At 39.0% G+C, this 25993-nt stretch overlaps 2 protein-coding genes across 2 annotated transcripts; one reads left to right on the top strand and one right to left on the bottom strand.

The window, feature by feature from the left end:
• The first annotated feature begins 1734 nt into the window (after nt 1-1734).
• Nucleotides 1735-9436, top strand: CCN6 (cellular communication network factor 6). The gene is made up of 5 exons (XM_041414858.1): nt 1735-1785; nt 5126-5399; nt 5746-5988; nt 8432-8625; nt 9033-9436. Exons 1-5 carry the CDS (start codon nt 1735-1737, stop codon nt 9312-9314), a joined length of 1044 nt encoding a protein of 347 aa, XP_041270792.1. The 3' UTR covers nt 9315-9436.
• TUBE1 (tubulin epsilon 1) lies at nt 9436-24186 on the bottom strand. Its single transcript, XM_041414857.1, has 12 exons — nt 24154-24186; nt 24007-24080; nt 22206-22258; nt 20043-20100; nt 19371-19486; nt 18235-18356; nt 16774-16961; nt 15792-15967; nt 14864-15004; nt 13216-13356; nt 12175-12349; nt 9436-11117 (listed from the first exon to the last, which is right to left on the bottom strand). Exons 1-12 carry the CDS (start codon nt 24176-24178, stop codon nt 10959-10961), a joined length of 1428 nt encoding a protein of 475 aa, XP_041270791.1. The 5' UTR covers nt 24179-24186; the 3' UTR covers nt 9436-10958.
• Nucleotides 24187-25993: the final 1807 nt, after the last annotated feature.

The following is a 25993-nucleotide window of genomic DNA, read 5'->3' as shown; positions in this document are numbered from 1 at the left end:
AGACTGGGGACCATTATTAACATCAGACCAGTCTTTGCCAGCTCACACAGAGCATTCCCAGTCCTTCACTGGTCACATCCTTTATCTCTGCAATGCAAAGAGAAAAGACACGTTTCAAATGAATGCTGTGTGCTCCCCTTGTAGTACTAGAAGAAGAAGAATGGATGTGCTAATCCTCCAGCCTTCCTCACTTCTTACAGGCTGGAGAGTGAAAGGGGTGTCTTTGGGGCTGCAAGAGAAAAGTGAACCTGGAATGTCCTCAGACAGCCGGCATTGCTCATTATTATCCCTCTGAAAGGCTGCCAGGAGAGGTTTAGCAGCCTCCACCCTTGGAGGTTTTCCAGGTCCAAACAGACAGAGCCATGAGTAAACGCAGTCTGATCTCAGAAGGAACCCTGCTTGAGCTGGGCTTGGACTAGAGACCCCCTGGGCCCTCTTCCAGTTTCAACTACCTTCTGATTCTATGAAAGAAGCTATGTTTTGATAGGATACAGAAGAGACTTTAGAGAAACCTCTGTGCTATGTTCATAAGCCTTCAAGGGGAAACACAAGCTTCAGTCTGCACTGCCACACACCAGAGTAACATAATGAAATGAACTGATCTGCTGCATCCACTTGTCACCCCTGCAGGTACTGCCTGACCTTCATCTTGAGTTATGTGAGAAAGTGATTGTGCTAAAGAAAAGCAGTTTTTCAGTGTTTTACAGCTAAATGCTCAAGAGTTTGGAGGGGCAGTTCAGGGTGCATTTGTAACCACAGAGGGCATGTGGAGCTCCAAGTCCAGGAGCCAAACAGAAGTGTTTGGACTGGATTTGATTCCCTACTCCCATTACTGCCTCTGTCCATGCATGGCTGCTGTGTCAGTGTGGTCTTTGGTAGCCTCCTCTAGTAACTCTTGGGCTTCAGGAGGTGCCTGAGTAGGGACAAATATGAAAAAAAACATTTACCAGGGCACCACCGACACCACTGCTGCAGGGCTGGAGCTTTTATCTTACCCTCACTTGTTAGCCTAAAAATCAAGCACATCACCTTGATAGTATTAAGGGGGAGGGAATTTGGAGATTTGAACAATCTTGTCCTTAAATGCCATGACACAGCAACAAGACAAGGTGCATACTTCAGGGAAAAGTACATTATACTTTGGGTGTCCCCATTAGGATGCCACGGAAAGAAACAGTGCTGAATATGTAGCAGTATTTTAACACTTTATTGCATCTCCTTCCCTCTCTGGAGAGCATGTACTGACTGAATTTTTATGCAATGAATTGCTAGGCATAATACATCAGAAATTTTGAAGAACTCTGCTTTCTCCATCTCAAAAAATACATGTATCTGGGGCTTTGCCCTTCAGATTTCAGAAATTCCTGCAATACAGATTTAAAGACAAGTTAAAAATAACACTGCATTTCCAGCACCAAGGCTTTAAGAATCAGATGTCACCCTACCTGACCTCAATTAAGTCTGGCTGAATCAGCTGGATGGGATCAAGTAGGGTGTGAAAATCTGTATTCTAGCAGTGGGCAGAGAAAAGAAGACCAGTTGAAAACTTCAGTGTGAAGCTGGTTCAGTATGAAGAGGAGAATTTCAAGTGTGAATGCGTGTATGTGTTCGTGCATGTGCTGGGGAAAGTTGGGTTGGCAAGGGAGACAGAGGAGAGCTTTGTGTTCAGTGCTTCCTCTGACACAGCTCAGCCTGTTCCCTATCTCCCAGTTTCACTTCTGAATGTGCAGGAACATGCGGTGGCTCCTGGTTCCCACCATCTTCATCATCCCTTATACTCAACAGGTAAGTTCATTAAAAAGAAGAAAAAGATTTTCCCCTTCCTCACCTTGTCCCGGTTAAAAGTTTATATTTGCTTTATGACCAATTAAATTTCAGAGAAGTAAATTCCTCATAAAGAATAAGGAGCCATTCCCTACTCCTGAGTAAATTTCATTTGCAGCTTATTTACTGCATCAGTCATGTTCTGGTAATTTTTTTTCTCTCGGTACATTAATATTAGTTGGTGGCAAGAAAAAAGTGTTAGGGAAGCTTAAATTGTCACTGACCTTGCTTTTTTTTCCTCCTTTTTTTTTTTTTTTTTTTTTTTTTTTTTTTTTTTTTTTTTTTTTTTTTATATAAGCAAAAATTACTATCTGATGCAGTAAGAAAGTCAACATCTTATCCATGCTCATATTCCATGTATACATGTGTTTGCAAATATGTATATATACACATGCAGCAGTCTGACTTCAAGCTAGTTTTACAAACAAGAAAGGAACCTGGGCTGTATTATACTTTGTCTCTTATGAGACAGTTTTAAGTGATAGCTTTTTCTAAAGGTATTTGTGTCAAAGGCCAATTTCATTACTTATTTACCTAATTTTGAAAATCCACTTTACATGAATACAGTGTATTTTTCCTTTACAATTAAGAGGAATGTCAACAGAATTTTCAAATGGTGGGCTCCCTCCCCTTTCTGCCTATTTAAAGCCAGACTAAGATAACCAAACATTAGTGATAATACATTACCTATTTTGCTATTTGCTTATTTATGCTGTACTGACCTCGTTCAATCTTTAAAACACGGGAAAACAAACAACACATGAAGGGTTCTTACACAATGGTCTCATTTTCTGATCTGCACATACGATCAGGAAAAGTATGCAAGTGATGTGAATAGCTTTGGTATAGAAACCCGGGGAAGCACAAATTAGAAAAATATTTGACCTGTAAACTGTACAAGAAAACTTTACATTTTCATTCTAACTTAATAGATATATGAAGATTTTTCATGTAAGCTGTAGTTCTCAGTAATTCCACAGTTAAAACTGTCAGATATTCACCTAATGGCGTCTTTCTTACTTTGTAAGAACTTTTTCATCTCCCACCTTCCAGCAGACATCTTTCCCTAAAAAAAGGAGAGAAAACTCCCCTAAGTAGAAGTCTGTAGGTTTAAAGCATGTTTCAATTTGTAACACAAATTAAACGTATTGGTTGAAGCACATAAGATTACTTCCTGCTACACATACCCGTTTTGAAATATGATATCTGATTCAAGCCACATAACCTCATGTTGCTGGCATATGGCCAAATTCCTGATGATGATAATAAAAATAAATAATAATAATAATAATATTCTGCTTCTAAAGAAAGAAGCAGCAAGGAACTGTTTCCTAAAGCAACTGTATTGTCTTAAACACTGCTAAATGTACAGGACCACTTGCCTGTCTTGTTTCCAGAACAATTCTTTAAGAACCTTTATATTCTAATGCACACATTCATCAAATTAACATTATGGTTTATAGGAAAGGTTTAGCTGCCTTAAAAAGTATACTTGAGTTAATTGTTTCTGTATTATTACTGAATTTAGGTAAAAAGGATTAGAAGAAAGCCTTTAACAAATGACACATTTATGAAACCATCTTCTTCATACTGCATGGAATACCCCATGACATTGTTTAACATCCATTTACTATATGAATTGCTTATGCAAATTAATATCTAGCTTAAAAATCGTTCAGCCAAAGGAACTTGAAAGCTACTGCTTTGGAGCTTCATTAGTAGCTGCAGATTAAGATATCATAAGTATAGTTGTAAATGACCATGAAAAATGGAAATTAGTGGTAGAAAAAAGGCTTTTAAAAGGTCATTTACTACTGCATGCAATTAAGCCAGCTCAATTATGCTGCAACAGCTTTCCTGGGCTATGACATATGAAATGCTGAATTCTGCAGATACTTCCAGTTTGAAAATTAAGCAGCAAGGAACCCCAGCTGAATGAACCCTTTCCCTCAGCATCTCTGCTGGAGGTGATTTGGTTATTTCTACACCAGTAGATCCTTGCAGTTTGGAGGAACAGACAGAAACTGATAGGCTTCACATGCCCAGAAAAAAAATATAGGATATATGTTCTGGGTTTTTTTTTTTTTGAAAGCTTGATGGTGATACTAGCACCTGATGAAGGGCTTGGTCTTCTTTCCCTTTTGCTCTTTGGGCAGTCAGAGCTGTGTGATGAGAGTGGCTTCCAGGCCCTGTGTTGTATAGTGGCCAAGTGCTGTGCATGCCCCCACTTAACTACAGAACCAGTCATCCATGGAGAATAGAGAATAACTATACCACAATCTGCATTTCTGCTGAAATCAGCAGCATGAAAAGATTTAATGCTAAGATCTAAACTGCTAAGTTTTAGTTGTAGTTCTTAAAAAATGCAGATAGACTATAGCTATCTCAAATAGATCCTTTCACACTGTGCTAACTTAATCTGCCCCCATGCCTCAGAAAAATAAGCCCATCAAGAATTAGTTTGTCCTTCCTTTACTTAAAAAAAGAAAAAAAAATTAAAAAAAAAAGAAAAACAAAGAATAAAAACAAAGATTAAAAAAAAGAAAAAGACATGAATTCTGAGACAGAATGTGAAAACCAGTAAATTCTGGCTAGATCTTGACTTCCTGCTGCCGATACAAATCTCTTTAATGAGATGTGTTTTTGCTCCGTAAGTTCTGGATTCAATGAAGGCTTAGTCATGCAAATAAATGCACTCTTAGAAAGTGACCTATTAAACTCAGTACAGCTACTTGCCTCCCTTACTAAGATTAATTTTTTGCATCTAGCACAAGAGCATTTGTAAATATTATAATGCTCCTTCCCAACCATCTACTCAAATTTTGGAGCAAAAGTAACATTCAAAAGAGCCTCCCTATTTTAAAAGGATCTTGCTATCAGAACTGGCACACAGGACTGCGGCTGGCTATAAAAAATGTGAGGAATCAAAAGCTTGTTAACTTGATAGAAGGCTTCTAGGAAGAAATACTTACAGTAAAAACACCATCTACTTTAAAACACTTAAAAAAAAAAATCTGTTCAGTTTTGTTCTATAGAAGGCAAAGGAAAGACCAGTGAATTGTGTTTTGTACAAGCAGTAGGTCAGGCTCACTGGTGGAACATCTTAATGTACGACACTGATGAAAATGGTCCTCTGCCTTCTACCTAAACCTCATAGCTTCTCTCACTTTTTTATCTTGTGAAATGAGAAACGTTGCATATATTCATGCAACTTGTCAGTTTTTTCCATCTTGACTTCATTTTATGCTATTTCACTACACGTACTGCATTCAGTGCTCAAAATAGCCCACTCTGTCTTAAGTTTTCCCACAGCCCACCAGAGCAGCCTGGAAATAAACCTTCAGAAACTGGTGAAGTGCAGCGCAAGGAGGTTTGCCGCTGGCCGTGCCGATGCCCGCCGGTGCCAGCCTGTACCCCCGGGGTCAGCCTGGTGAAGGATGGCTGTGGCTGCTGTAAGGTCTGTGCCAAGCAGGCAGGAGAGCCCTGCAATGAAGCAGACGTCTGTGATCCCCACAAAGGGCTCTACTGCGACTACTCAGAAGACGAGCCTAGGTATGAAACAGGCGTGTGTGCATGTAAGTTGCTCTTTCATATTCCCTTCTTGAAATCCAAGAGGGTGGGGACCACCAGGTGAATGGTTTTGGAGGAAAACTCTGCTTGCAGGTGCTGCACAGCTCTGTGCTAAAGAATTTATCCTAATTTATCCTCCAACTGCTCAGTCAGAGAATCTGAGAGTAGGGCTGGGACTGTAAACTACATTAGTGAAACCAGTTCATTGTGCACAAGCCTGTTATTCGCAGACATGTTGATGTCTGATTTACAAAGTTGTGGATGCCATAAAGACTGAGCACATTTTAGCACCCTGTTTAGCAAGACCCATGTGCTCCTCCCATGTTAGTAACTGTTGTTCACCATTTTCAGATCTGGTAGCTGTAGGATGTGAGCTCAATGGAGTTTATTATGCCAACGGGCAGACCTTTCAGCCCAACCGGCTATATAAGTGCCTGTGTGTCAGTGGTACCATCGGATGTACCCCTGTATTCACACCAAGATTAGCAGGAAGCCCCTGTACCAGGGTCCCAGGCAGCAAGAAGCCAGGACAATCCATCTGTGGCCTGCGACAGCACAAGCAACTTCAATCAAGCAACTACAGACTGATGCCAGGTGAGCCTGATTACACGGGTAAATGTTTCTGTACACGAGCCTTTCTGCACTTAGTGTCCCTGGCTCCAGCAGCCAGGCAGGCAGCACACTGGCACTTGCCCAGTTCTTGCTCAAGGCCTTTGCCAGGGTGGCTGTTGTGTCCCACTTACCCTTCTTACTCTCAGGTCACAGACTCATTTCTCTAAACCTAATAAATGGGAAAAGCAAAAAGGCTTTTGGATTCTGTCACCAGGGAATTGGCCAAAGCATCTTTCTGCAGAGGTTTGCTGCTCATCGGATCAGCCCAATTAGGGATGCTGCTGGACAGCCATTTTGCAGTCTGGGAACTGCCCCACTTTTCCCTGCTTTGTAGTGTTAGCCAGTTTTGGTTTTCACATACATATATTAATATGACACAGGTCTCTTTTAATAGAAAGCAGAAAATTATAAAAATTGCCTTAGTGGCTTTCCCACATTCACAAATTTTGGTCACTGCAATAACAATACTCCCCCCAGTCCTTCATTGAGTCTGATCAAAAGCATTCATTGGCTTGTCCATGCAACTCTGCCAGGGTCAGTGGATATTCCGTCTAACTCCACTCTTGCTCTGCTGCTAACACTAGTTCTCTTCTGCCCTCTAAGGAAGCACCATTGCCAGAAGCAGCTATGCCAGCCCTTCCCTGGCCACAGCTGCTACGCTTGTGCCATCTCCTTCCCTAGGCATGTGCAACTTTCCATGGTGAAAGTCATCTTTGTTACAGCTAATGAAGGTACCAGAAAGCAGAGCCATTTATTTGGTGGCAGACTGAATCACTGAATCATCATGGACCAATAAAATAAAAGGATTGTAATGCTTATTTGAAAAACTTTATCAAAGGCTGCTGAGTAGATGCACATCAATCAATCTGCAGGTAAATAGACCTGCTTACAAAACCTGAAGTCCAGTTTGGACAACTTCTCACATGTACGCAGTGGTCACACAAGTAAGCCAAAATAAAAAAAAGTTCATCCCACTTCAAATTATGATACAATACCTGTATCTAGTATCAAAGCCTTTTAACAGAATTACACAATGCTGTTGTATAAACACGTATTTGGTAAAGCAACTGACTTCAAGTGAAGAGAGATTCAAATTCTAGAGAACAGCGCTAATCTGATTGAAGAGAGACCTCAATGCATTGCAAACAACAGCAACCAAACCACGTGAGCCTCTGAAATACATCTCACCCCAAACCATATTTCAGATATCTGGAGAACAGCATCAAGCCATTTACTTTGTAGCCCTTCAGCAGACCCAAAAGCCAAAGTCCAACCTTCAGTAACTCCTTCAATGACTGTAACACATCATCATTTATTCTGGAATTCGGATCAGCTGCACAGCATAGCCATGAGAGCTATGGCAGCTGGCAAAGCACACTTTCTATTGGGCTCGGTTCAGGGACCCAACACCCTGTCCCTGTGGTGGCTGTACATGCTGTAGGATGCTGCTCTTTGGGAATCTTCTGAAGAAAAACACCTGGAAATTTTTTTTCCAAGTAAAGTCCTCCCCTCCCAGTCCAGCAGAAGTATCTTGTCAACTTGTCCATGAATTCCATGGATGGCTCAATGGGCAAATATGTATTTTGAAAAGTCCCTTTTCTGCTAGCGTGGGTAGTAAGTGCTAAGTTTCATTTTACTCCTCTTTCTTTGTTTTCTGGCTTTCCATTTCAATTTGATTTACCTAATTCAGATACACAGAGATGTAACTAGGTCATACTTCAAAAAATGTACCAAGTATAAACGACCATTTAACTTCCTTTTATTTGTTGCAGATCTGTGACAGGCTTTTAAAATGCTTGCTTCAATGAGATCTTTAAATTGCTGTCTGCTTTCTAAGCAGACAGCAGTTCTGGTAATTCCAGGTGATTCTGCATGTGCTCTTACATAAATGCACATGTGCATAAATGCATAGATGTCACATAGTTTTTTTGTAGAACTTTTCCACAGCAATTTTGTTTCATTTCTAAAGTATACTCCACCTAATCGAGCCCTCAGACTTTTTAGTGGTATCTAAAAGTGATTGGATAATTTTATTCTTCAATATAAAACCTAAAGTCTTATCAATATCTACAAAGACACAAATATTAATGTTCTCAGCACCTTTACAAACTATGCTTGGCCTAAAATAAAAGCAAAATCTGGACATTTCATAAAAATTCTACAATTAAGTCTTTCTCACAACATTTCCATCACATGAAACTGGAAGGTCACACAATACATGCAATTTCACAGTCCTTGGTAGGATCTGAGTATCCAGTATCAGCAAAGTTTAACTGCAGCTCAGCTGAATTTTGTATAAATGTTATTTATGTCTCATTTTTAGGTTTACCTACAGAAGTACCTTCATGAACAGAAATCGAATTCTTATCCTTGTATTTTCAATTCATCCTTTTGGGGCTGCATAAATAAAATATTGCTGTCTTAGCTTACAGAAGCTTACCACTAGTTTTGAAGAAGAAGTGCCTCATACAGGCAACTCCCTGGACACCCTGTTCCAGTACCTGTGGCATAGGCATATCCAGCAGAGTGACCAACGACAACCGAAAATGTGAAATGAAAAAAGAAAAGAGATTATGCTTCATCCAGCCTTGTCTGACCAAGATGCTGAAGAAAATAAAGGTATTTTCTAGCATAAAATTAGTTCCTAATAGGAAATGAAAATATTGGAACTAATGGAAAAAATGGATGTATTAGCAAGTACTAATAAAACATTTACTTCTTTTTTACGGGTTTTAAAAGAAATCTTCTATGTTTTCTACCATTAATGTTCATGTTTCAATAGCAAACTACAGATGTGCAACTTCAAACAAAAGAATGTAAATGTAATGTCCTGAAATATAAGTGCTGCTAATGCTGTCCTGATGCACAGTCACTCTGAAAGTATCTCCTGTTGGTTTACTGACAAAGGAAAAACCAGGCAGCTTTCAGATTGAGTAACTCTCAAGATATTTACAAGTAAATGTTGCAACTTTTTCTTACATGATCTGCTATTAATGTTCAGGGTTTTCTTTGTTTTAATATTAAAGATTCCAAAGGGAAAAACATGTCAACCAACTTTCCAGCTTCCAACAGCAGAGAAGTTAGTTTTTTCTGGATGCTCAACTACGCAAAGATACAAACTAACTTTCTGTGGAGTGTGCTTGGACAAGAGGTGCTGCATTCCTAACAAGTCCAAAATGATCACTGTACAGTTTGAGTGTCCCAACGAAGGCTCCTTCAGGTGGAAGATGATGTGGATAACATCGTGTGTGTGTCAGAGGATTTGCAGTGCTCCAGGAGATATATTTTCCCAACTCAAACTCCTATGACAAAGTACACCATTGACTGTAACACACGGAGCGCAACAGCACATTCACACTGAAGAGTCAGCACAACCCCCAGCCACAGCAGTGTTTACAATGAAACGACACATGTGAATATTTACTCATTTGTTAAATAGCACCTGTAAAACGCCAGAGGGCATCTTTTTAAATGCAACTGTTTTTACATGGGGAGATACATTCCTGAGAAGGATGTATCTAACACCAACAGTGCTCGAACAAGAACTCCGGGTCACTTGTGAAAGGTACAGCAAGAGAGCTTCATACCCCACTGCAACAAGCTTTTGCCTACAAATACAAATAGATGCTCCAACCTCTTAGGAAAAAAATTAGCCCTGTAATACTTCATCTATCATTCTTCATTCTTAAATTAACATTTTCTGCTATACAGCTGAAATAGTAAAACACATCAGTGCTGAAACATTGAATCAGAAGTCGTCAACTTTAAACTCAGACTGCTTTTTGCAACAGATAGTCCTTCTCTAGTGTTATGGATATAAACACTGGATGTGCAAAGGAACAAATAAGTGGGAAACTGCAGATAATAGATGCAAGACTTCAGAAAATTTCTATATTTAGAAATTTCTACTTTTAAAAATGCTCTCAACAAATGTTATCACAATACTTTATTAAATACTTCTGGTCTCATACAGTCAAAATTGTGCTTACTTACATATCCACTCCAACTGTGCTAGAAGGACTTCAGATTTCAAGAAATCATTGCATCAATCCATTCTGGTCTGTAACAGTTCACTAGCAAGCAACTGGAAATAGCTGTATATTCCATTTTGTAAAAATTCTTACTGTAATATAAAAAGCTGCTTGATACCCTGATAATTATAAATATTAAAACATCTATTTTACTTGCATTCTTTCAAGGCTATAAGTGTTTTTTCTCCAAATGGTCATTATAACTTCATCCTAAGCGCATGTTTCGCTGAGAGGTATTCTGTATTGTCTCATTATCAAGTGCAACTCAGCATTCATGAATATGAATAATTTAAATATTAATTAACATTCCAAACATAATACTTGAAACCAAATTTATTTTTTTGAATTTTCTGTTATTGTCAATTTTGGTATTAACTGAGAATCCTCGAGTATAGCTAAGTACAAGATAGGAGCAGAAATACTAAAATGAGGAACATAGCTTAGAGCATTCTGAAATGTCTACTGCAAAGTGTAAGAAAGCAGTTTCATTAGAGACTTGCTTTCATCTTTGAAAAGACTACATGGGCTTTTCTTCTCTTCGTAGTCGCTTGTTAAAAATTAAATCTAGCAACAGTGATCCTTCTTTGAAGCAAGACCAACATCTAGTTTACTGTAAGTTGAAAGTCTGAGAAAATAATTACAGTTTTGGCTGCTACATAAAATCTCTCCTCATTTTCTTCACAGCATATGGTGTGTCAGGATTATCCTTACTGATTCCAGCCACAATTAGGTGCCTTCAAATCTTTCTCACAGGCATGGCTCACCACTTAAAGACAGCACTTGAGGTAAGGAAGCTGTTGTGCTGGTCCCACTTTGGAATTACAATAGCCAGGCATGCTGCAAGTCATTCTGGTTAACTGAAGTGGCTGGATGTTTAGGGAAAGTGCTTTTTTGCTGTTGTTTTCAAAATCAGTTCTTCCTTTAAACAGCTATCTTCAGTCTTGAAGGATCTATTCTAGGCCCACCTTTTGTAGCATCCAATTCATTGTACTCTTCTATTAGGTCCGACAAAGAGGATATAGCTTCTGAAAAACAGCTTTGCTCCATCCCATCTATTTGCAGATAATGGTGAAGGTGAGCCTAAGAGGAAAAAAAAATTCAGTGTTATCCTTTTCTTGGTATTTGATTGCCTTGTCTCAGCAAATACCAGTTAGCCTGTACTGAAGGGGGAAGCACAAGCATTGTTGAAACGGCACTTAAGAGACTTGTATCATGACATCCCTTGTTTAAACACTTGCCAAGTTTGGCAACAATCCCCTAGTGAATCACAGTGAATATTACTGACTTCTTAAAACTCCATCTTTTCATATTGTGTTCTTGGGTACACCTGACCAGCTGGATTTGGTTTACATGGCAGGGTTTTGGCAGCAGGCAGAGTGCAGGGCTGCAGCTGCAGGGGGGTGAGAAGATAACAGGAGCTGCCCCCATGCTGAACAAACCATCCCAGCCAGTTCCAGTATGGACCTGCCACTGACCACAGCTGAGCCCATTAGTGATGCTGGTAATGCCTCTGTGACAAGGTATTTATCAAGGGGTAAAAATGCTGCACAACAGCTGTGACAGAGAAGACTCAAGAAAATGTGAGAGAAACAGCCTGCAGACACTAAGATCAGTGAAGAAGGAAGAGAAGTGGAATTCTGAAGCTGGGAAGAAGGCAGTGGAATGGCGATGAAGGTGCTTTCAGCTTTGTTTTTATTTCTTGCCGTCCTACTCTACTATTATTGGCAATAAATGAAATTAGTTTTCCAAATGCCAAATCTGTTTAGCCTATGGCAATAACTGGTGGTTGTTTTCCCTGTCTTTATCTTGACCCAAAAGTTTTTCACTGTACTTTTCTCCTGTCCTGCTGAAGAAGCGAAATGAAAAGAAGCTTGATGGACTCCAGGGTTTAGATTAGGTATTAGTAAGAAATTCTTTACTGCGCACTGGAACAGGCTGCCGAGAGAACTTATGGATGCTCCACCCCTGCAAGTGTTCTTGGCCAGGTTGGATGGGGCTTTGAGTCAACTGGTCACCCAAATAAAACCCTTGGGCTATTAATTAGTAACAGCCCCTTCACAACACTAATATCTGGGCTTCAATAATGCAAGATGCTAATGATTAGTGACTACGGATGTTATTGTGATAAGAGTTGCACCTTTTTCTTGTAGAGCTTCATAAATCTGTCTTTGAGTTCAATGAAAGTTGGTTTTATACAGGTGTTGTTTGCTAAAGCCAAAAGGGAATGGGAATGGCCCACAGGAGGTACTGAACACAAACCAGTTTTCCAGCCCTCTTGGTTCCAGGAGACAAAGTGCAGAGAAGGCTTCAACCTGTGATACAAAAATTTAGTTAACTAAGGAAAATAAAGAACACAAAGGCTAACTACTAACAGTTTCAACTAACAGTCTGAAAAGGTTAACATTTAAGCACTCAGGATTAAGGAGGACAGTTATAACTATCACTGTGAATAAGATATTTTAGACTTCAGACTAAACCACTGTGTCTCTATGTTAAATTTAAATTGCAAACATTAATTGTGTTTTGTTAATTTAATGCATCAGGATTTGAAAAGTGAAGTTACAAGCACCTGTTTCTATAAAAGGGACTGGAAGCACTCTGAGATTTAGTAAAGGGGCAATCAGTCTACCTGTAGTTTTGAAATAAGTAAAATACTTTAGACTCCCAAAAATTTTCCCCATGCACCCCTGTCTTCCTATAAATTCCATCTTGCCTGCCTTTCCTGTTACATATAAGTAGCTCAATACTGTTCAAGGTAGAAAATGGATGCTAACAACACAGAATTGTTCAAGTAAAGATGATTTCCTACCTACATGAAAGTAACCATGGAAAGAGAAGGGACTTCTGTTCAGCAAAAACAAACTTCTACTACAGAACTCATTACTCCAACATCCTTTGCTATTGGGAAACCCCTGCAAGGCTGTGATTTGCTTTTTTTTTTTTTGCAATTTGGAGAAAGAGAGGAGTAGCACCTTGCTTTATTTGGAAATCCAGGAATAACATGACTTTTTTCACTCATTACATAAGTTAATTATGTTTTCTTCCATTCTAAAATTAAGAAAAGGAGGTTGGAGTAAACTGATTTGGTATTGAAACTGTTCAATGAAAAATTGTAATACTTTGGACAACTGCTAGGTTCCATACAAATCCCACGACTACTCTGTGTGGTATTACAAACCTTTCAATATTTCTGCGAAGGTCTGAAACCTGCACATTTCCTCGAACAAGAAGTGCACAGGCCAGGTAGAGGCTGTGCTTTGGATCTGCTTGAATTAGTTGATGATCTCTGCTAAACGCATCTGAGAACATCTGATCCAACCTGGGTGAAAAGAAAACAGTTATCTACTCTTACAAAAATAGGATACAAAGGTTCTTCAGAATGCCCACCTTCAGGGTTTAAAAGTTCATAAAAACCTGGATAAAGGTACATTTAACCCAGGACCATAAATGACAGGAAAGATTCAAACCTTTATATGTACCTATGTTGGCATTAGAAGTTTTTAAAAACACACTGGATCCATTTTTTCCTCATCCTCAAGTTACAAGCCACTGTTGAATCAGAGATGTTGCACTTATAGAGGCAATTTGAGGCCAATGGTTACAAAGACTTAAAATTATGTAAAAGACTTTAACTACTTGGGGTTCTGCTATGTGGCAATTTGAGTGGACAATCTCACTGGGAAGGATCAAGGAATATCAAAATGCTGATCCTTACAGAACTGATTATCTGCCTGTTACACTTCATTATTTAAAAGGATCAATGAGTCATAGAACTGTATTAATTCAGATTAATGATTTGGGAAAAGACAGGCTATATCTACTTGTCTAGTCTACTTATTCTAATTGTATCACAAATGACTATTTTAAAAGATGACACTGCAAATCATATTCTTTTTCTCTTCACTTTCTTAACCAAGTTTCACTGTACTGTGGGATACCAAAGATGGTGTACTGTGGACCCACAACATCTAAGCTATTCTTTCCATTTGTTCCAATGCTGTATATTTATAATCTCTATTTCTTTTCTCTTATCACCTCTGCCACAATCTGCCTATTACAAAAAAAAATAAAGAAGACCAAAATATTACTGTTCCCATTTCATTTTGAAACATCTTTGACTGACCATCTTCTCATAGTCTGCTACCTTCCCCCCAGCCCTGTAGGGTCTCCTCAAGTTATGTTCTCAACAGATCTGACTGTCACAATTTGCTGTTGGGAAATAAGTGTGGTCCTGCCCTCTTCTCCTCTTCACATACTGCCATCACTTACCCGCAGCTGTCTCTACCACTATTTGTCTCGATCTCGCTCTTGTTGACTGAACATAATCCACCAAACCCAGTAAAATCTACTCTATCTGGTAATTTTTCTGCTATGTCAGCAGGATAAATATCTCACAAAATTTGACATGTCAGTTTATCATTACAATAAGATGTTAAATAGGCTCACTGCATCTCCAGACTGAAGTAAGATACCATTATTTCCCCAAAGAGCCTAGTTAATCCCTTGCTTTAGAGTATTTTGTCAGTCAAGTGCAAATTGTTACTCAAAAGAACTTGTACAGTGGGTTCTAAATAATACATTTTCCTAACAGAAACAGAGTTTCCAGCAGAGTTTAAAAGGATGCCAAGTTTACTGGCTCAACCATTACAGAGAAAAGGGACAACAGATGTTCCATAAATCAGCAGGATGAATTTGAAAATGTGGCAGACATACAAGTTTTAGAACTTCCAACCTTAGTTTTGCTACAGAATGGAATTTTTAAAAGAAAACTATGGAAAAATCAGAAATTACTTTAAATGTGAAACTCCAATAATATTTTTTCTTACCTTCTAGAAGGAACATTAACATCTGCTAGTGTATACAGAGGAGTCAAGCTTGAAACCAAATAATGAAGTCGAGGAAATGGAACCAAATTCATGCTGATTTCATTAAGATCCATGTTTAGGGAACCCTCAAATCTAGCAGAGCTGAAAAATTAACAAATTGTTATGAAACTGCTACAAACTAAGTAAATCACTTTTATAAGGTAAACGTCCATGAAATCTATTTTTCAGCTGCTCTGTACAATAAAACTGTAAAACAACACAGCATTCAAGAAAATGTTCAAGCGTAACTACAAAACATTCACATCCAGCAGTAAAAGTCTTATTTACTAATACTTCCCACTAAAGAACAGTAAGTTACCAATAATGATTCCTTGTTTCCCAATTGGAGTCTTTAGCACTGATTTATTATCATTAATAATGTTTAATACCACTTAATACTTGTTAAATAATACCAGCTGGTTAATACCAATTACTTAATACCACTTTTACTAAACAGGCTATAATAAAACACATGTGATATTCTGACAAGCTGTTTAAAAGAAAAACAGGCCAACCAGAAGTATATTTCTGGCAGCAATAGACAATTTATGAGCAAAAATGATCTGACAATATTTATAAAACAATGCAACTGGCCTAGAAAGGCAAACCTCCGTGGGTTCCATTAGGCACTAGTGAAAGACAATTTCCTTTTGCCCATAAACTCGCCTTAATTTTAAGAATATCATGGCTAAAGCAACACCACGACAATCTGAATACTTCCAAATACTTTAGCATTTAGTAACCAGTTCTTATAAAGAGAAGACCCATACTGTAATATGAGTAATTAATGTAATTAATATTACTCAAGTTGATGCAGGCCTGCATATTTACAGCAGCCACCACCTCCTGCAATCCTATTTTGTTATAGAGGAATAAACTGTAACTTTACCTTGTCAGGTTCAGCAGCAAGTTGGCTACAATGTTATTCATTGCATCAAATGGCTTCTCTTGTAGTATTTTTGCACTGCCTGCACTTGATGTTACCAAGCTGTTTTGCTTCACAGTTGATCCTAACTTCCCAGAACTGATCATCTGATGAATTTTATTAACTATCTCAAACAGAGACTTTGAGAGAGAGGAAAAAAAAAGCAGAGTAGTCTTGAGTACAGAACTTTGAAATTCAGTACCACACATTTCATTTCTAATAATCTTGAAAGCTCAGACATTGTACTGTTAGGTTAAAGATTATACCTTGATACATCTAAGTCCAACTTTTGAGCAATTCCAGTTGACTGAAGTGTTTCTAAGTCTGTGCCTTACATATCACAAATATATACACAGTTTGACTCAGAAGTTTGAATTTTATTCAACTATTCAAAATGCTTATGAAAATTTAAAAAGCAGTTTTAGAAGATAACACCTGTGAAGCAAAAAATATAGTATCTAACTAAATTTCGTTTTCTCTTGCTTTTTTTATAAACAAACAGCAATACAGCCACCAAAGCTAGATTCAAATGAGTCTAGCACTTTGCAAGGTCAGGTGTATCTATGATTCCCATATCACCAATCAGCACAGTTAAGCTTGTTGGAATCTGGAGAGATCAGAGGTCCTTGAAGCACCCTACTAATACTATGCACAAATTGATTGTTAAAAGAATTGAAGACACCATCTCAGTAAATAGAAGCTTTTCACTGTTTGTCTTGAAATAGACATGAAAAAATTCACTCTACCTTAGTTTGAAGGAGCAGAGCAACTTTTTAGTGACATCCATGTTAATTTCAAAAGTTCACAAGTGACTTAGAAGTTAAATTATTACTTTAAAAACTGAAATTACGCTTTCGGAGATTTGGTATGCAAATCAGTATTGAAAAGGAAGAGACACTTCCATGTTCTAATAAAAAAATTACATAAATAGAGTATTATTTCTTACTTCATTCTCTATTGGTAGCACACAGTCTGCATGTTCATTGAGCTCCTTCATAGCCAGAACACTGTTATACGGAGAAGTAATAACATCATCTTCACCAGAGGGAAAAACTGAAGTAACAAATCTATATACTTCTGGGAATTCCTCCTCAAGCAAATTTAGTACAAAAGTTCCAAGACCAGATCCTGTCCCTAATTATGAATGAAGACAGAATGAGAGAAGACAGGTTCCCCACATTATCTTAGGTTCTATGACTCGTGTAGGAGACATACAACTTTTCAATTATATATGTTAATAAATACTTTCTGAAGCATTTGGCTGACAGTAGAGGCTCCTCAAATGTAATTAAGGCAGGAAGGTTTGTCCCAGACAAGAAAAAAATTAAGTAATAAAATTATTTCCAACAGTATGTTAGTCAGAATGAAGTATACAGTCTCAAAAATTTCTGCAAACCAAAAAGTCCTATTATGTAAAAAACATTTCTCTGACCTAGTATTTCTATTTCTTATTTTGAATTCTTTAATTTGAATTATGAAACACAACATTTGCTTAAAAGCATTGAACTGTCTCAAACAATACTATTTTCGTTTTAGGTTTTATGAAATTTTCTCATTCTTCAGAAAAACCAGAACTGCCCCTTCCCCCCAGCACACAGGCTTTTTTCCTCATTAACACTAAGCACACAGCCCTGAGTTCAAAACAGAGAACTGAACTGTGGTCTTTTTCTGAATATTCAGCTACATTCTCAGTGGCAGACAATTTAATCTATGAACAAGACAGCAGTTTTCATAATAACAGAAACAGTACCTCCAGGGTCTCTGAAATTAAGCAAATGGCCACAAAAAAGGCCCTTGACAAAATTCTTGCTTCATATTTAGACCTATTTTCTGTGTCTTTTGCCACATCACAACCAGTTATATAATACATGCTAGTCTCAGAGGTAGGAAGGCTTAATGGCAATGCAATAATGACAGAATTGTCACTGCAAAGGATTTTTCCTTTTGGCTTATTAACTAACTAGATCAGATTCAAGAGAGTTATGAGGAAGGAAACCAGAAAAACAAAGTTTTTCTAAAGTTAAACAACATTAGAAGTCTCCTTCAAAGCCTTTTGGAAAAGCCTTTCCCCACAATTAAAATGATTTATGACAATGCTGTTGTGTGTTCAGAGGTCACCAACCCTTCTTCTGATCAGTAATACCTCAGTGTTTGTCTTGATCTTATCACTGCCTCATCTCTAGAATTTTAACTGCATTTTTGTTCTGGGTAGCACATCAGAGCTCCTCAGTGCTCTAAAAAACTAGTGCTAAATAATTACAGGTCCACTTATTTGTACTAATTTTTTTAATCTGCATTCTGAATGATGTAGATTATTATACTGATTTTCTTCTTTTCAAGATCCATGTGTTTTCTTTTTTTCATCTGTGGCTACTGCAGTCATACTCCCCATAAAAAGATTACTTACCACCTCCCATGGAATGAATTATGAAGAAACACTGTAGACAGTCACAATGTTCAGCAGTTTTTCTCAGCTTTTCCACTATGTTTTCCCGGTACTGACAGCCATATATCTTATGACCCACAGCCCTGAGGATATGAAAAGTACTTTAAAACCTCCCCCCAAAAAATCAAACTTTAAATTTTTAATCTTAAATCCTTCTATGTAACATTTTAGAGTTCAGGGTCCAAAGCTGGGTGCAACACCTCATCTGTGAGAGTTTCTAAGTTGTGACTACATATGAGCATATGGGAATCAGGACATGGTTTTAACTTGGAGGACGCAAACAGGTCTAAGTTCACAACTTGGGAGTATACACTTATTATTCTGTACTGAAAAGGAAATACCCCATGCTGGATAATCCAGTTGTAGTAATGAAAGCTACATAGCCCTTAGCAATAAAGATATCCCTATGTAATAAGTGTGCAGATAATCTTTTGAGTACTATGCAAGTCACTTGCTGCTAGTACCAAAAAAACCCCAAACAGCTCATTTTCAACACACTTGTCTGCTAGATGGTAAAGTTGGTAGATGGTAAAGACTGCTTTATTTTCCATATTGCATTCTCTTTTGGTATGTTTGCTGGTGATTTGCTTTCCATTCTGTAGTGCACTGAGTATTATTAGAGCACCTTAAGGTCCCTGTGAAAATTTGGAATTCATTATGTTAACCAATCTTTTTCTGAATTTTTCTTTTGGTAATGTAGTTTATATGCACAAAGTCAGACTCTGCTTAGAAATCACAAATGCATTTGTCCATATATCTAATTTCCACAGTAGCTGCACAGTCTCAAACTAGATTATGGCTTCGACTAAGCAATGAAAGCAGCTGAATGCCAAAGAAACAAAAATAAAAAGCATGCTCTTTTGTAAAGAAAATCAAAAAAGAAGAAGAAAAAAAGAGACAAAATGATATATCAGCAGAATTATTCTTCTGCAAAAGCCTTTTCAAAGCCCTCCTCCTGGCAACAGTGACTCCAAGTTTGCTGGTAAAATGCTGCAGCTCTCCAGGTGCAGAACAACACAGAAAGCTATGGTTATCATTTCCCCTTTCAAATGCCATCTAATTAGCTGCTAAGAAATGTACTCTAAAGAGGTTCTCACCAGTTGTTTCCTGAACCAGAAACATCTGTGATAAGCTGCTTGCTATCAAACACATCCCTCAATGGTCCTTGTAGAATTTCATTTACCACACCCTCCTCCATGTCAATCAACAGTGCCTTTGAGAATGGAAAGAATACTTCAGTGAGTAAGCAAACCACCCTTGAAATAATCACACAAAGAAATATGAAATTATTGACAATACGAAAGGAATTCTGTTTCTACTCTGCTCCACAGAAACCTTTTTTTGCCCCAGCTGTTAACTAAGAGATTAACCAGATTCAGCTTAGCTGATTTGCTAATTGTTCAATAGGATTCCATTTCAGATGAAATTTTGTTCAAATTTTATAATATTTTGCCCCACTACTTAGGAATAACAAAATTAAAACATTTTTATGTTTCAAGTTTCCTTGCTCCTTAATCATTTAAAGTGGCTCAGGAAACCCAACCATTAGATAATAATATCTGCAATAATTTTATTACAATTCCAATAGGAGTTACTCAACAAGACTGGCAGCAAACTCTATTACTGCATTAATAAAAGTTCATATTAGAAATTTTACTTTCAAAGCAGTACTTAAACCTGTATGCAATTTTAAGAACTTCATGAGAATTCCCACACAGTTGAACATAAATATTCCATGTAAAAACAGTGACCTTTATAGATTGCCTTACTCGTGCTTTTAAAGAGCAGATTTTTCCTTTGTAAACATCAGGACCGTTATCACCACTTCTGAAAAAAAGAAAGTAACAGAAAAATCAAAGCTCATATTTGTAGCATAAAACATATACTACTATAAAATTTTATCTCTTATATATTGTGTTTGGAGGAACTATGACAACACAAACAAACAGAAACACCCTGAACATGCTGCTAAGACCTGATAATTCCTGTAAGTAATACAATCACAGGTCATGAACTCAATCAGAATTATCCTAAACATTACTTCAAGAAGCTGAAAGATAAGCACAAAAGTTTACTCTCAGATACAGCCTCTGCTTTGCAGCAATTCTACAAGCACTGCCAAAACTGGAAAGGATATCTTTTAGCAGCACGTGATACGTGTATCCACATCAATGGAAAAAAGCTCCCCATGAGCTTTTCAGTGGGGGTAGTACAACACTGTGCTTGTGCTCCAGGTGTGAAAGCCCTGTGCTTGACTTATTCTGCTTACTATGATTTACCAGTTCAGAAATCCTGCTGGGCTGACACAGCTAAATCCTCCTTCTTTCCCAGGACTGGCTGTATTGAGCCAACATAGCAGACTATACATAATGTTACAATTTTCCCACTCAAATGATGAGATACTATGGTCTGGCCAAACTATATTCAGCACAAGGGAAAAAAAAAGGCAGGGATACTGGAAGACTGATCTTATTTCCTCTTCCACTATTTACCTAATCTGGGAGCTGGCCAAGTCTAAATTTAAAGTATGCCTTAAGACCATTCTACATTTAACCACCATCATGTTCACAAAACATCAGCTAAAATTCAATACAGCACCAATGTTCTGAGCCCACTGAGTCCCATCAGGAACAAGGAGAAAAGAGTACAGGGCTGCACTGGATTACTCAAGAATTTTCCAACTTGTTACTCAATGATGGTCTCTAGACATTTCTCATTAGGTGAGCAGCTCACAGCAGCCTCCAATACCCACGTGATTCCTCTAGCCTACACAACACCTGCAGGACTACACTAGAGCACCAGTAAATCCTCCTAGAGAATTTCTCTTCAGGGACTAACAAAATTCAAAAAGGAAATAAAACCAACCCCAAAACGACATTTGTTTTTCTTACTGTTGGCTTTGTGGTCTTTCATGCCAGATCAAACCTTCAATCACTTGGATTCAGTTGCTGAAAAAAAATCCCAACATTCCCTAGAGCCATGGGATGGCTTGGGTTGGAAGGGACCTTAAAGATTGTCCAGTTCCAACCCCCCTGCCGTGGACAGGGACACCATCCACTAAACCAGACTGCTCAGAGAGAAAACAGATGTTTTTACTGCAGCCAGCCTCTCAATTACAAAACTGGTGGTTTCATCTGGCACATACAGAAGCAGGTATCTTTTATGATGCAATTTTCTTGATAAAAAAGAAGAAAAAGTGTTCTTGGAAATACCCATATGGAATGACATTAACAAACTTCAATACATTTGCAATGTTCTTTCAAAAAGGTAAAAAAAGCAATTTGGAATTCAGTGCTCTTCTAGTCAGAATCACATTGCTGTACTGCAACCTTTTCACACAATGGAAGGAAACAGAGGTTGGTCAAAGGTTTTTTATTAATTAAAATGCAACAGGCTATCCCAAGTACACATTTTCTTCTTGCAAACTGCAAGGATTTTTGTAACTGGAGAGATAAGAAATGACTGAATGGTTTTAAGGTATGAATTGGTTAACTTATAAAAAACAATTATAGACACTACTCTGGGTAACAAAAGTCAGATAAATAAGACTTAAAACATTGCCAGTTTTTTCTGACTATCTTATATACAATTCCTCTTTCAACTCTTCAAGAAATGCTGCCCAGTTGGTATTCAGAGGGCACACAATCTGATTGTTATCTGCAGTGGCAAAAGCCATCAGATCCTGACTGTCCACGTTCGGTACAAAAGGAAAGGAAAACAAACTAACACACTTTCAAGACATTTAACTACTGAAGTATGTATAGATAAAGTGGAAAGTCAAAGATAAGGTTTTGAGGAGAATATAAAAAAGCAAAATCTTTTTCTAGTACAAGCTAAATGGGACTTAAAGAAAACTGTAACTTAGGTTAAAAGAAGATACTACAAGGGCTGATCTACCATGTAAACTTATGAACTGGCCGATAAAAACTTACCTTGTATCTACATTCCTAAAGAAACTGCTTAAGGCTTCATCATAAATCCCTTTCTGAAAGGAAACAACACAAAATGATATGTAATGTCAAAAAATTCTCATTGATTTTCATGGAATAACTTAAGTTGGCAGGGACATCTGAAGGATACCTGTCAAACTTTACCACTTGAAACTGAATGAACATCTCTGTTGATTCCAGCTGGATCTAGTCATCTCCAAAAAGAAGATTTCATTGAAACATCAGCTTGCTATTAAAAACTGAGAGGAGAATGTAACTAGGAAATTAATTTTTCAGCACCAGATTAAGCAACCGTAGTAGTTTACCTAAGATCCCAATGCAACTATTAAATTGAAGAGCTGCTCTTCAGCTGACTCAGTTCATCACTGAGACAACCCTCAGTTCATCGTGGGTTCCATGCACGTGATACCAATACCCATGGAGTTCTGGAAACAGGAGAGCCTAGCCACACTGATTCTTGAACTCCCTGGCAAGGGACAGCAATAGCAATTACTTACCCCTACATACAGCTAAAGAAATCTGACAAGTTTAAATACCTTAAGTGCTTTATAATCACAGCAAGAAAAGTGTGATTTTGTTCAGCTCAATCCTATGCCCTCCTCATGTTGCTATTTTGGTCAGTAAAATTGCCACAGCAAGCCATGGCATGAGCTAGCGTGGAAAACAATGGTTGGCCTTGGGGTGTCATCTTTTGCTTTACTACCAGTGGCAAAGTGCCAGCACTGAAGAGCCTTCACTGTGTTAACTGCCTCAGACCTGCTAATGCCTGGCTGTAGGGAGACACACTGAACTTTTCAGGGTGCAAATGCTGGAGAAAGCTGACCAGAATTAGTGATCACAGAATGTTCTGAGTTGGAAAGGACCCAGAAGGAACCTTTCCAACTCTTAGCCCTTCAAAACACCCCCCAAGAGTCACACCATGCGCCTGAGAGTGTTGTCCAAATGCTTCTTGGGCTCTGACAGGCTTGGTGCTGGGGAGTCTGCTCCAGTGTCCAGCCACCCTCTGGGTGAAGAACCTTTCTCTAATACGTAACTTAAATGTTCCCTGACACAACTTCAGGCCATTCCTTTGGGTCCTGTCACTGGTCATGACAGAGGAGAGATCAGTGTCTGTCCCTCCTTCTCCCCTCAGGATGACACTGCAGACTGCAATGAGACCCTCAGTCTCCCCCAGGCTGAACAGACCAAGTGACCTCAGCTGCTCCTCATACAGCTTCACCTCAAGACCCTTCACTATCCTCGTGGCCCTTTTTTTTTTACATAGGGGCACCCAGAACTGCCCCCAGCACTCGAGGTGAGGCCGCCCCAGAGCAGAGCAGAGCAGGACAATCCCCTCCCTTGCCCAGCTGGAGACACTGTGCCTGGTGCCCCCCAGGACATCACTGGTCCTCCTGGCTGCCAGGGCACTGCTGACCCATGTTCCACTTGCCATTGACCAGGACCCCCAGGTCCCTTTCCATGCTGCTTTCCAGCATCTCATTGCCCAATGTGTCCGTACATCCAGGGTTGTCCCGTCCCAGTTGCAGGATGCACTAATCCCTGTTAAACTTCACACGGCTGGAGACTGACCACCCTCTAATTTAACCGGGTTAACTCTTGACAGTTAACCTCACATTTTGTTTCCATGATTAGTTAAACGGCACAATAAGCTGGGGGTGGTTGTGCTCACAGTGAAGCGCCCTTGGTTTAAGCAAACAAACACAGCGCTCTGCAGGCACAGCGGCGGACGCGGACGGCAGCGAGGGTAGCTCGCCCCGGGCCGGCGGGGCAGCGGCGCCCTTACCTTGTTGACGGCGGCGTGTTCCCGCAGCGCCAGGTCCCAGAAACGGCATCCCACCTGGTTCCCGCACTGTCCCACTGCAAAGGGGAGAGACACGGCTCAGGCACGGGGAGGGGGCGGCGGGAGGTCTGGGCGCCACGACCCCCTTACCCTGCACCACCACCGACTGGGTCATGGCAGAGCCGGCGGCGCAGGCCTCTTTCGAAGTCGGCGCCCGGAAGCCGCACCCCTTGAGTTCCTGCGGTGGAACGTCCCAACCGTCGCCTCAGCTGCGGGCGCTCGCTGCCTCTCCGCGGCGAGTGGAACGTGCCATTAGGGAGCGGGGGGGAGAGCGGGGGGACGGCGGGGGAGTGGTGAGGTTTTCACACACTCGGTGAATCTGAGGGGGACCCGAGAGGGGCTGCGGGGTCTCGGCTGAGGCCCAGATATAGGCGACCTGACAAAGACCTAAAATAGTCTCTGTACGGGAGAACAAAAGTGTTTCCATGCACTGCAGTTCATTATCCTTTGTGGCTAAAAATGGTGTGATAAAGAAGTGCTTTATTTTCCCCAAATACATAATTCAGGGAGATGGCGTGAAATGTACGAAACGGTATGAAAATACAAACTAAACATTAAATGAAAAAGCGGCCATTTGGAAATGCTGTAATGTGCCCTCCCACAAGGCTTGCACATTAAGCTGTTTCATATTGTGCATATAATTGTCCGCAGTGAAAAACCGAGGAGTGTGGAGATGCTGTTGTCTCAGCATGGCAAGACTGGTCCGCAACACAGCTCAGCTGAAAATCATAGAATCCTTTAGGTTGGAAAAGACCTTTAAAACCATCAAGTCCAACTGTTAATGCAGCACTGCCAAGTGCAGGACTAAAACAGTAAAGAATGTGGGACATGCAAAGCTTGCAGAAAGCTGTCTTGTGACACAGATGGCATTTCTGCTTCCTGTGGGAGGACAAAAGCAATTCCATGCAAGCCAGTCCATTCAGTTTTATGGCTAAAACCTTCAAACAAAATACTCTTTTCCCAAATAGATTATTTGTAATGCTGGTGTACAAAAAAAAATTCTTAAATAAAATTTTAAATATTTTTTTTTTTTTTGCTCCTAGACATGACCTGGTAGAGATTAATTGTAGGTCTGCAGAAAAATAAATTTATAGTAAATGGCTATTAAAAAAAAAAAAAAAAAAACAACCAAACTTTCCTGGAGAGATTATGTATATATTGCAGAAAATAAAATATTGTACAGTACAAGAATGCATTATATACAAGAAATAAATACACAGACTAAATTTGTGAAACTTAATTGAAATAATGTTGTTCTTAAGAAAAAGTACTGAGTGGCCCAAGCTTACTCAAGTGTCATGTATGAAATGTGTGGAAAGGACCAATGGCTTCACTGTTATAGGCATGTTTAGCAATAGAGTACTACTGCCTCAAACATGTATTTTCTATAAACTAATCACCAGTGTAAAACTACATGAATATTAAACAGGAAAGTAGCTAGTCCTTTCTCTCTGGACAGTCTAGATGTAACCTATAACCTAATTTTGTTCCCTGTGTTTTTTTTGAAGTGGTCCAAACTTGGAGGCTGTGCTCTGTACTTGTTATTACATGTCAAACTGCTTCTATACTTCTTGCCTACTGTCATGTCCTTAAAGTCTTCTCTTCACGTGTCTTCTTGGCCTCAATTAAAGTTAAAAGCAGTATAATGTTCTTATAAACATTCTAATGCTTAATTTAAATTCTACAGAATCTCTTAATATTACTGTATCTGGCTTTGTTTCTTCTTGTGTAATTAGCTCCACTTTCTACTTTTTTTATAGTTAGTTGTAGTTTTTGTGTTCTATGTCCCGTGACGATTCAGCTTAGTGAGATTCACTCTGTTGAACATGATGTTGCAACAAGACATTCCGAGCTTTGGCTTCCAGTGTTTCTTTAAGTGGTGTGTGAAGGCAAATGCGAAGTGATTATTCAATTGTTCTCTTTGAGCTTC

The sequence above is a fragment of the Onychostruthus taczanowskii genome, unplaced genomic scaffold (assembly GCF_017590055.1).
Source record: "Onychostruthus taczanowskii isolate IOZ18803 unplaced genomic scaffold, ASM1759005v1 scaffold48, whole genome shotgun sequence".
NCBI classification, from domain to species: domain Eukaryota; kingdom Metazoa; phylum Chordata; class Aves; order Passeriformes; family Passeridae; genus Onychostruthus; species Onychostruthus taczanowskii.
This window is presented reverse-complemented; position numbering and strand designations above follow the sequence as displayed.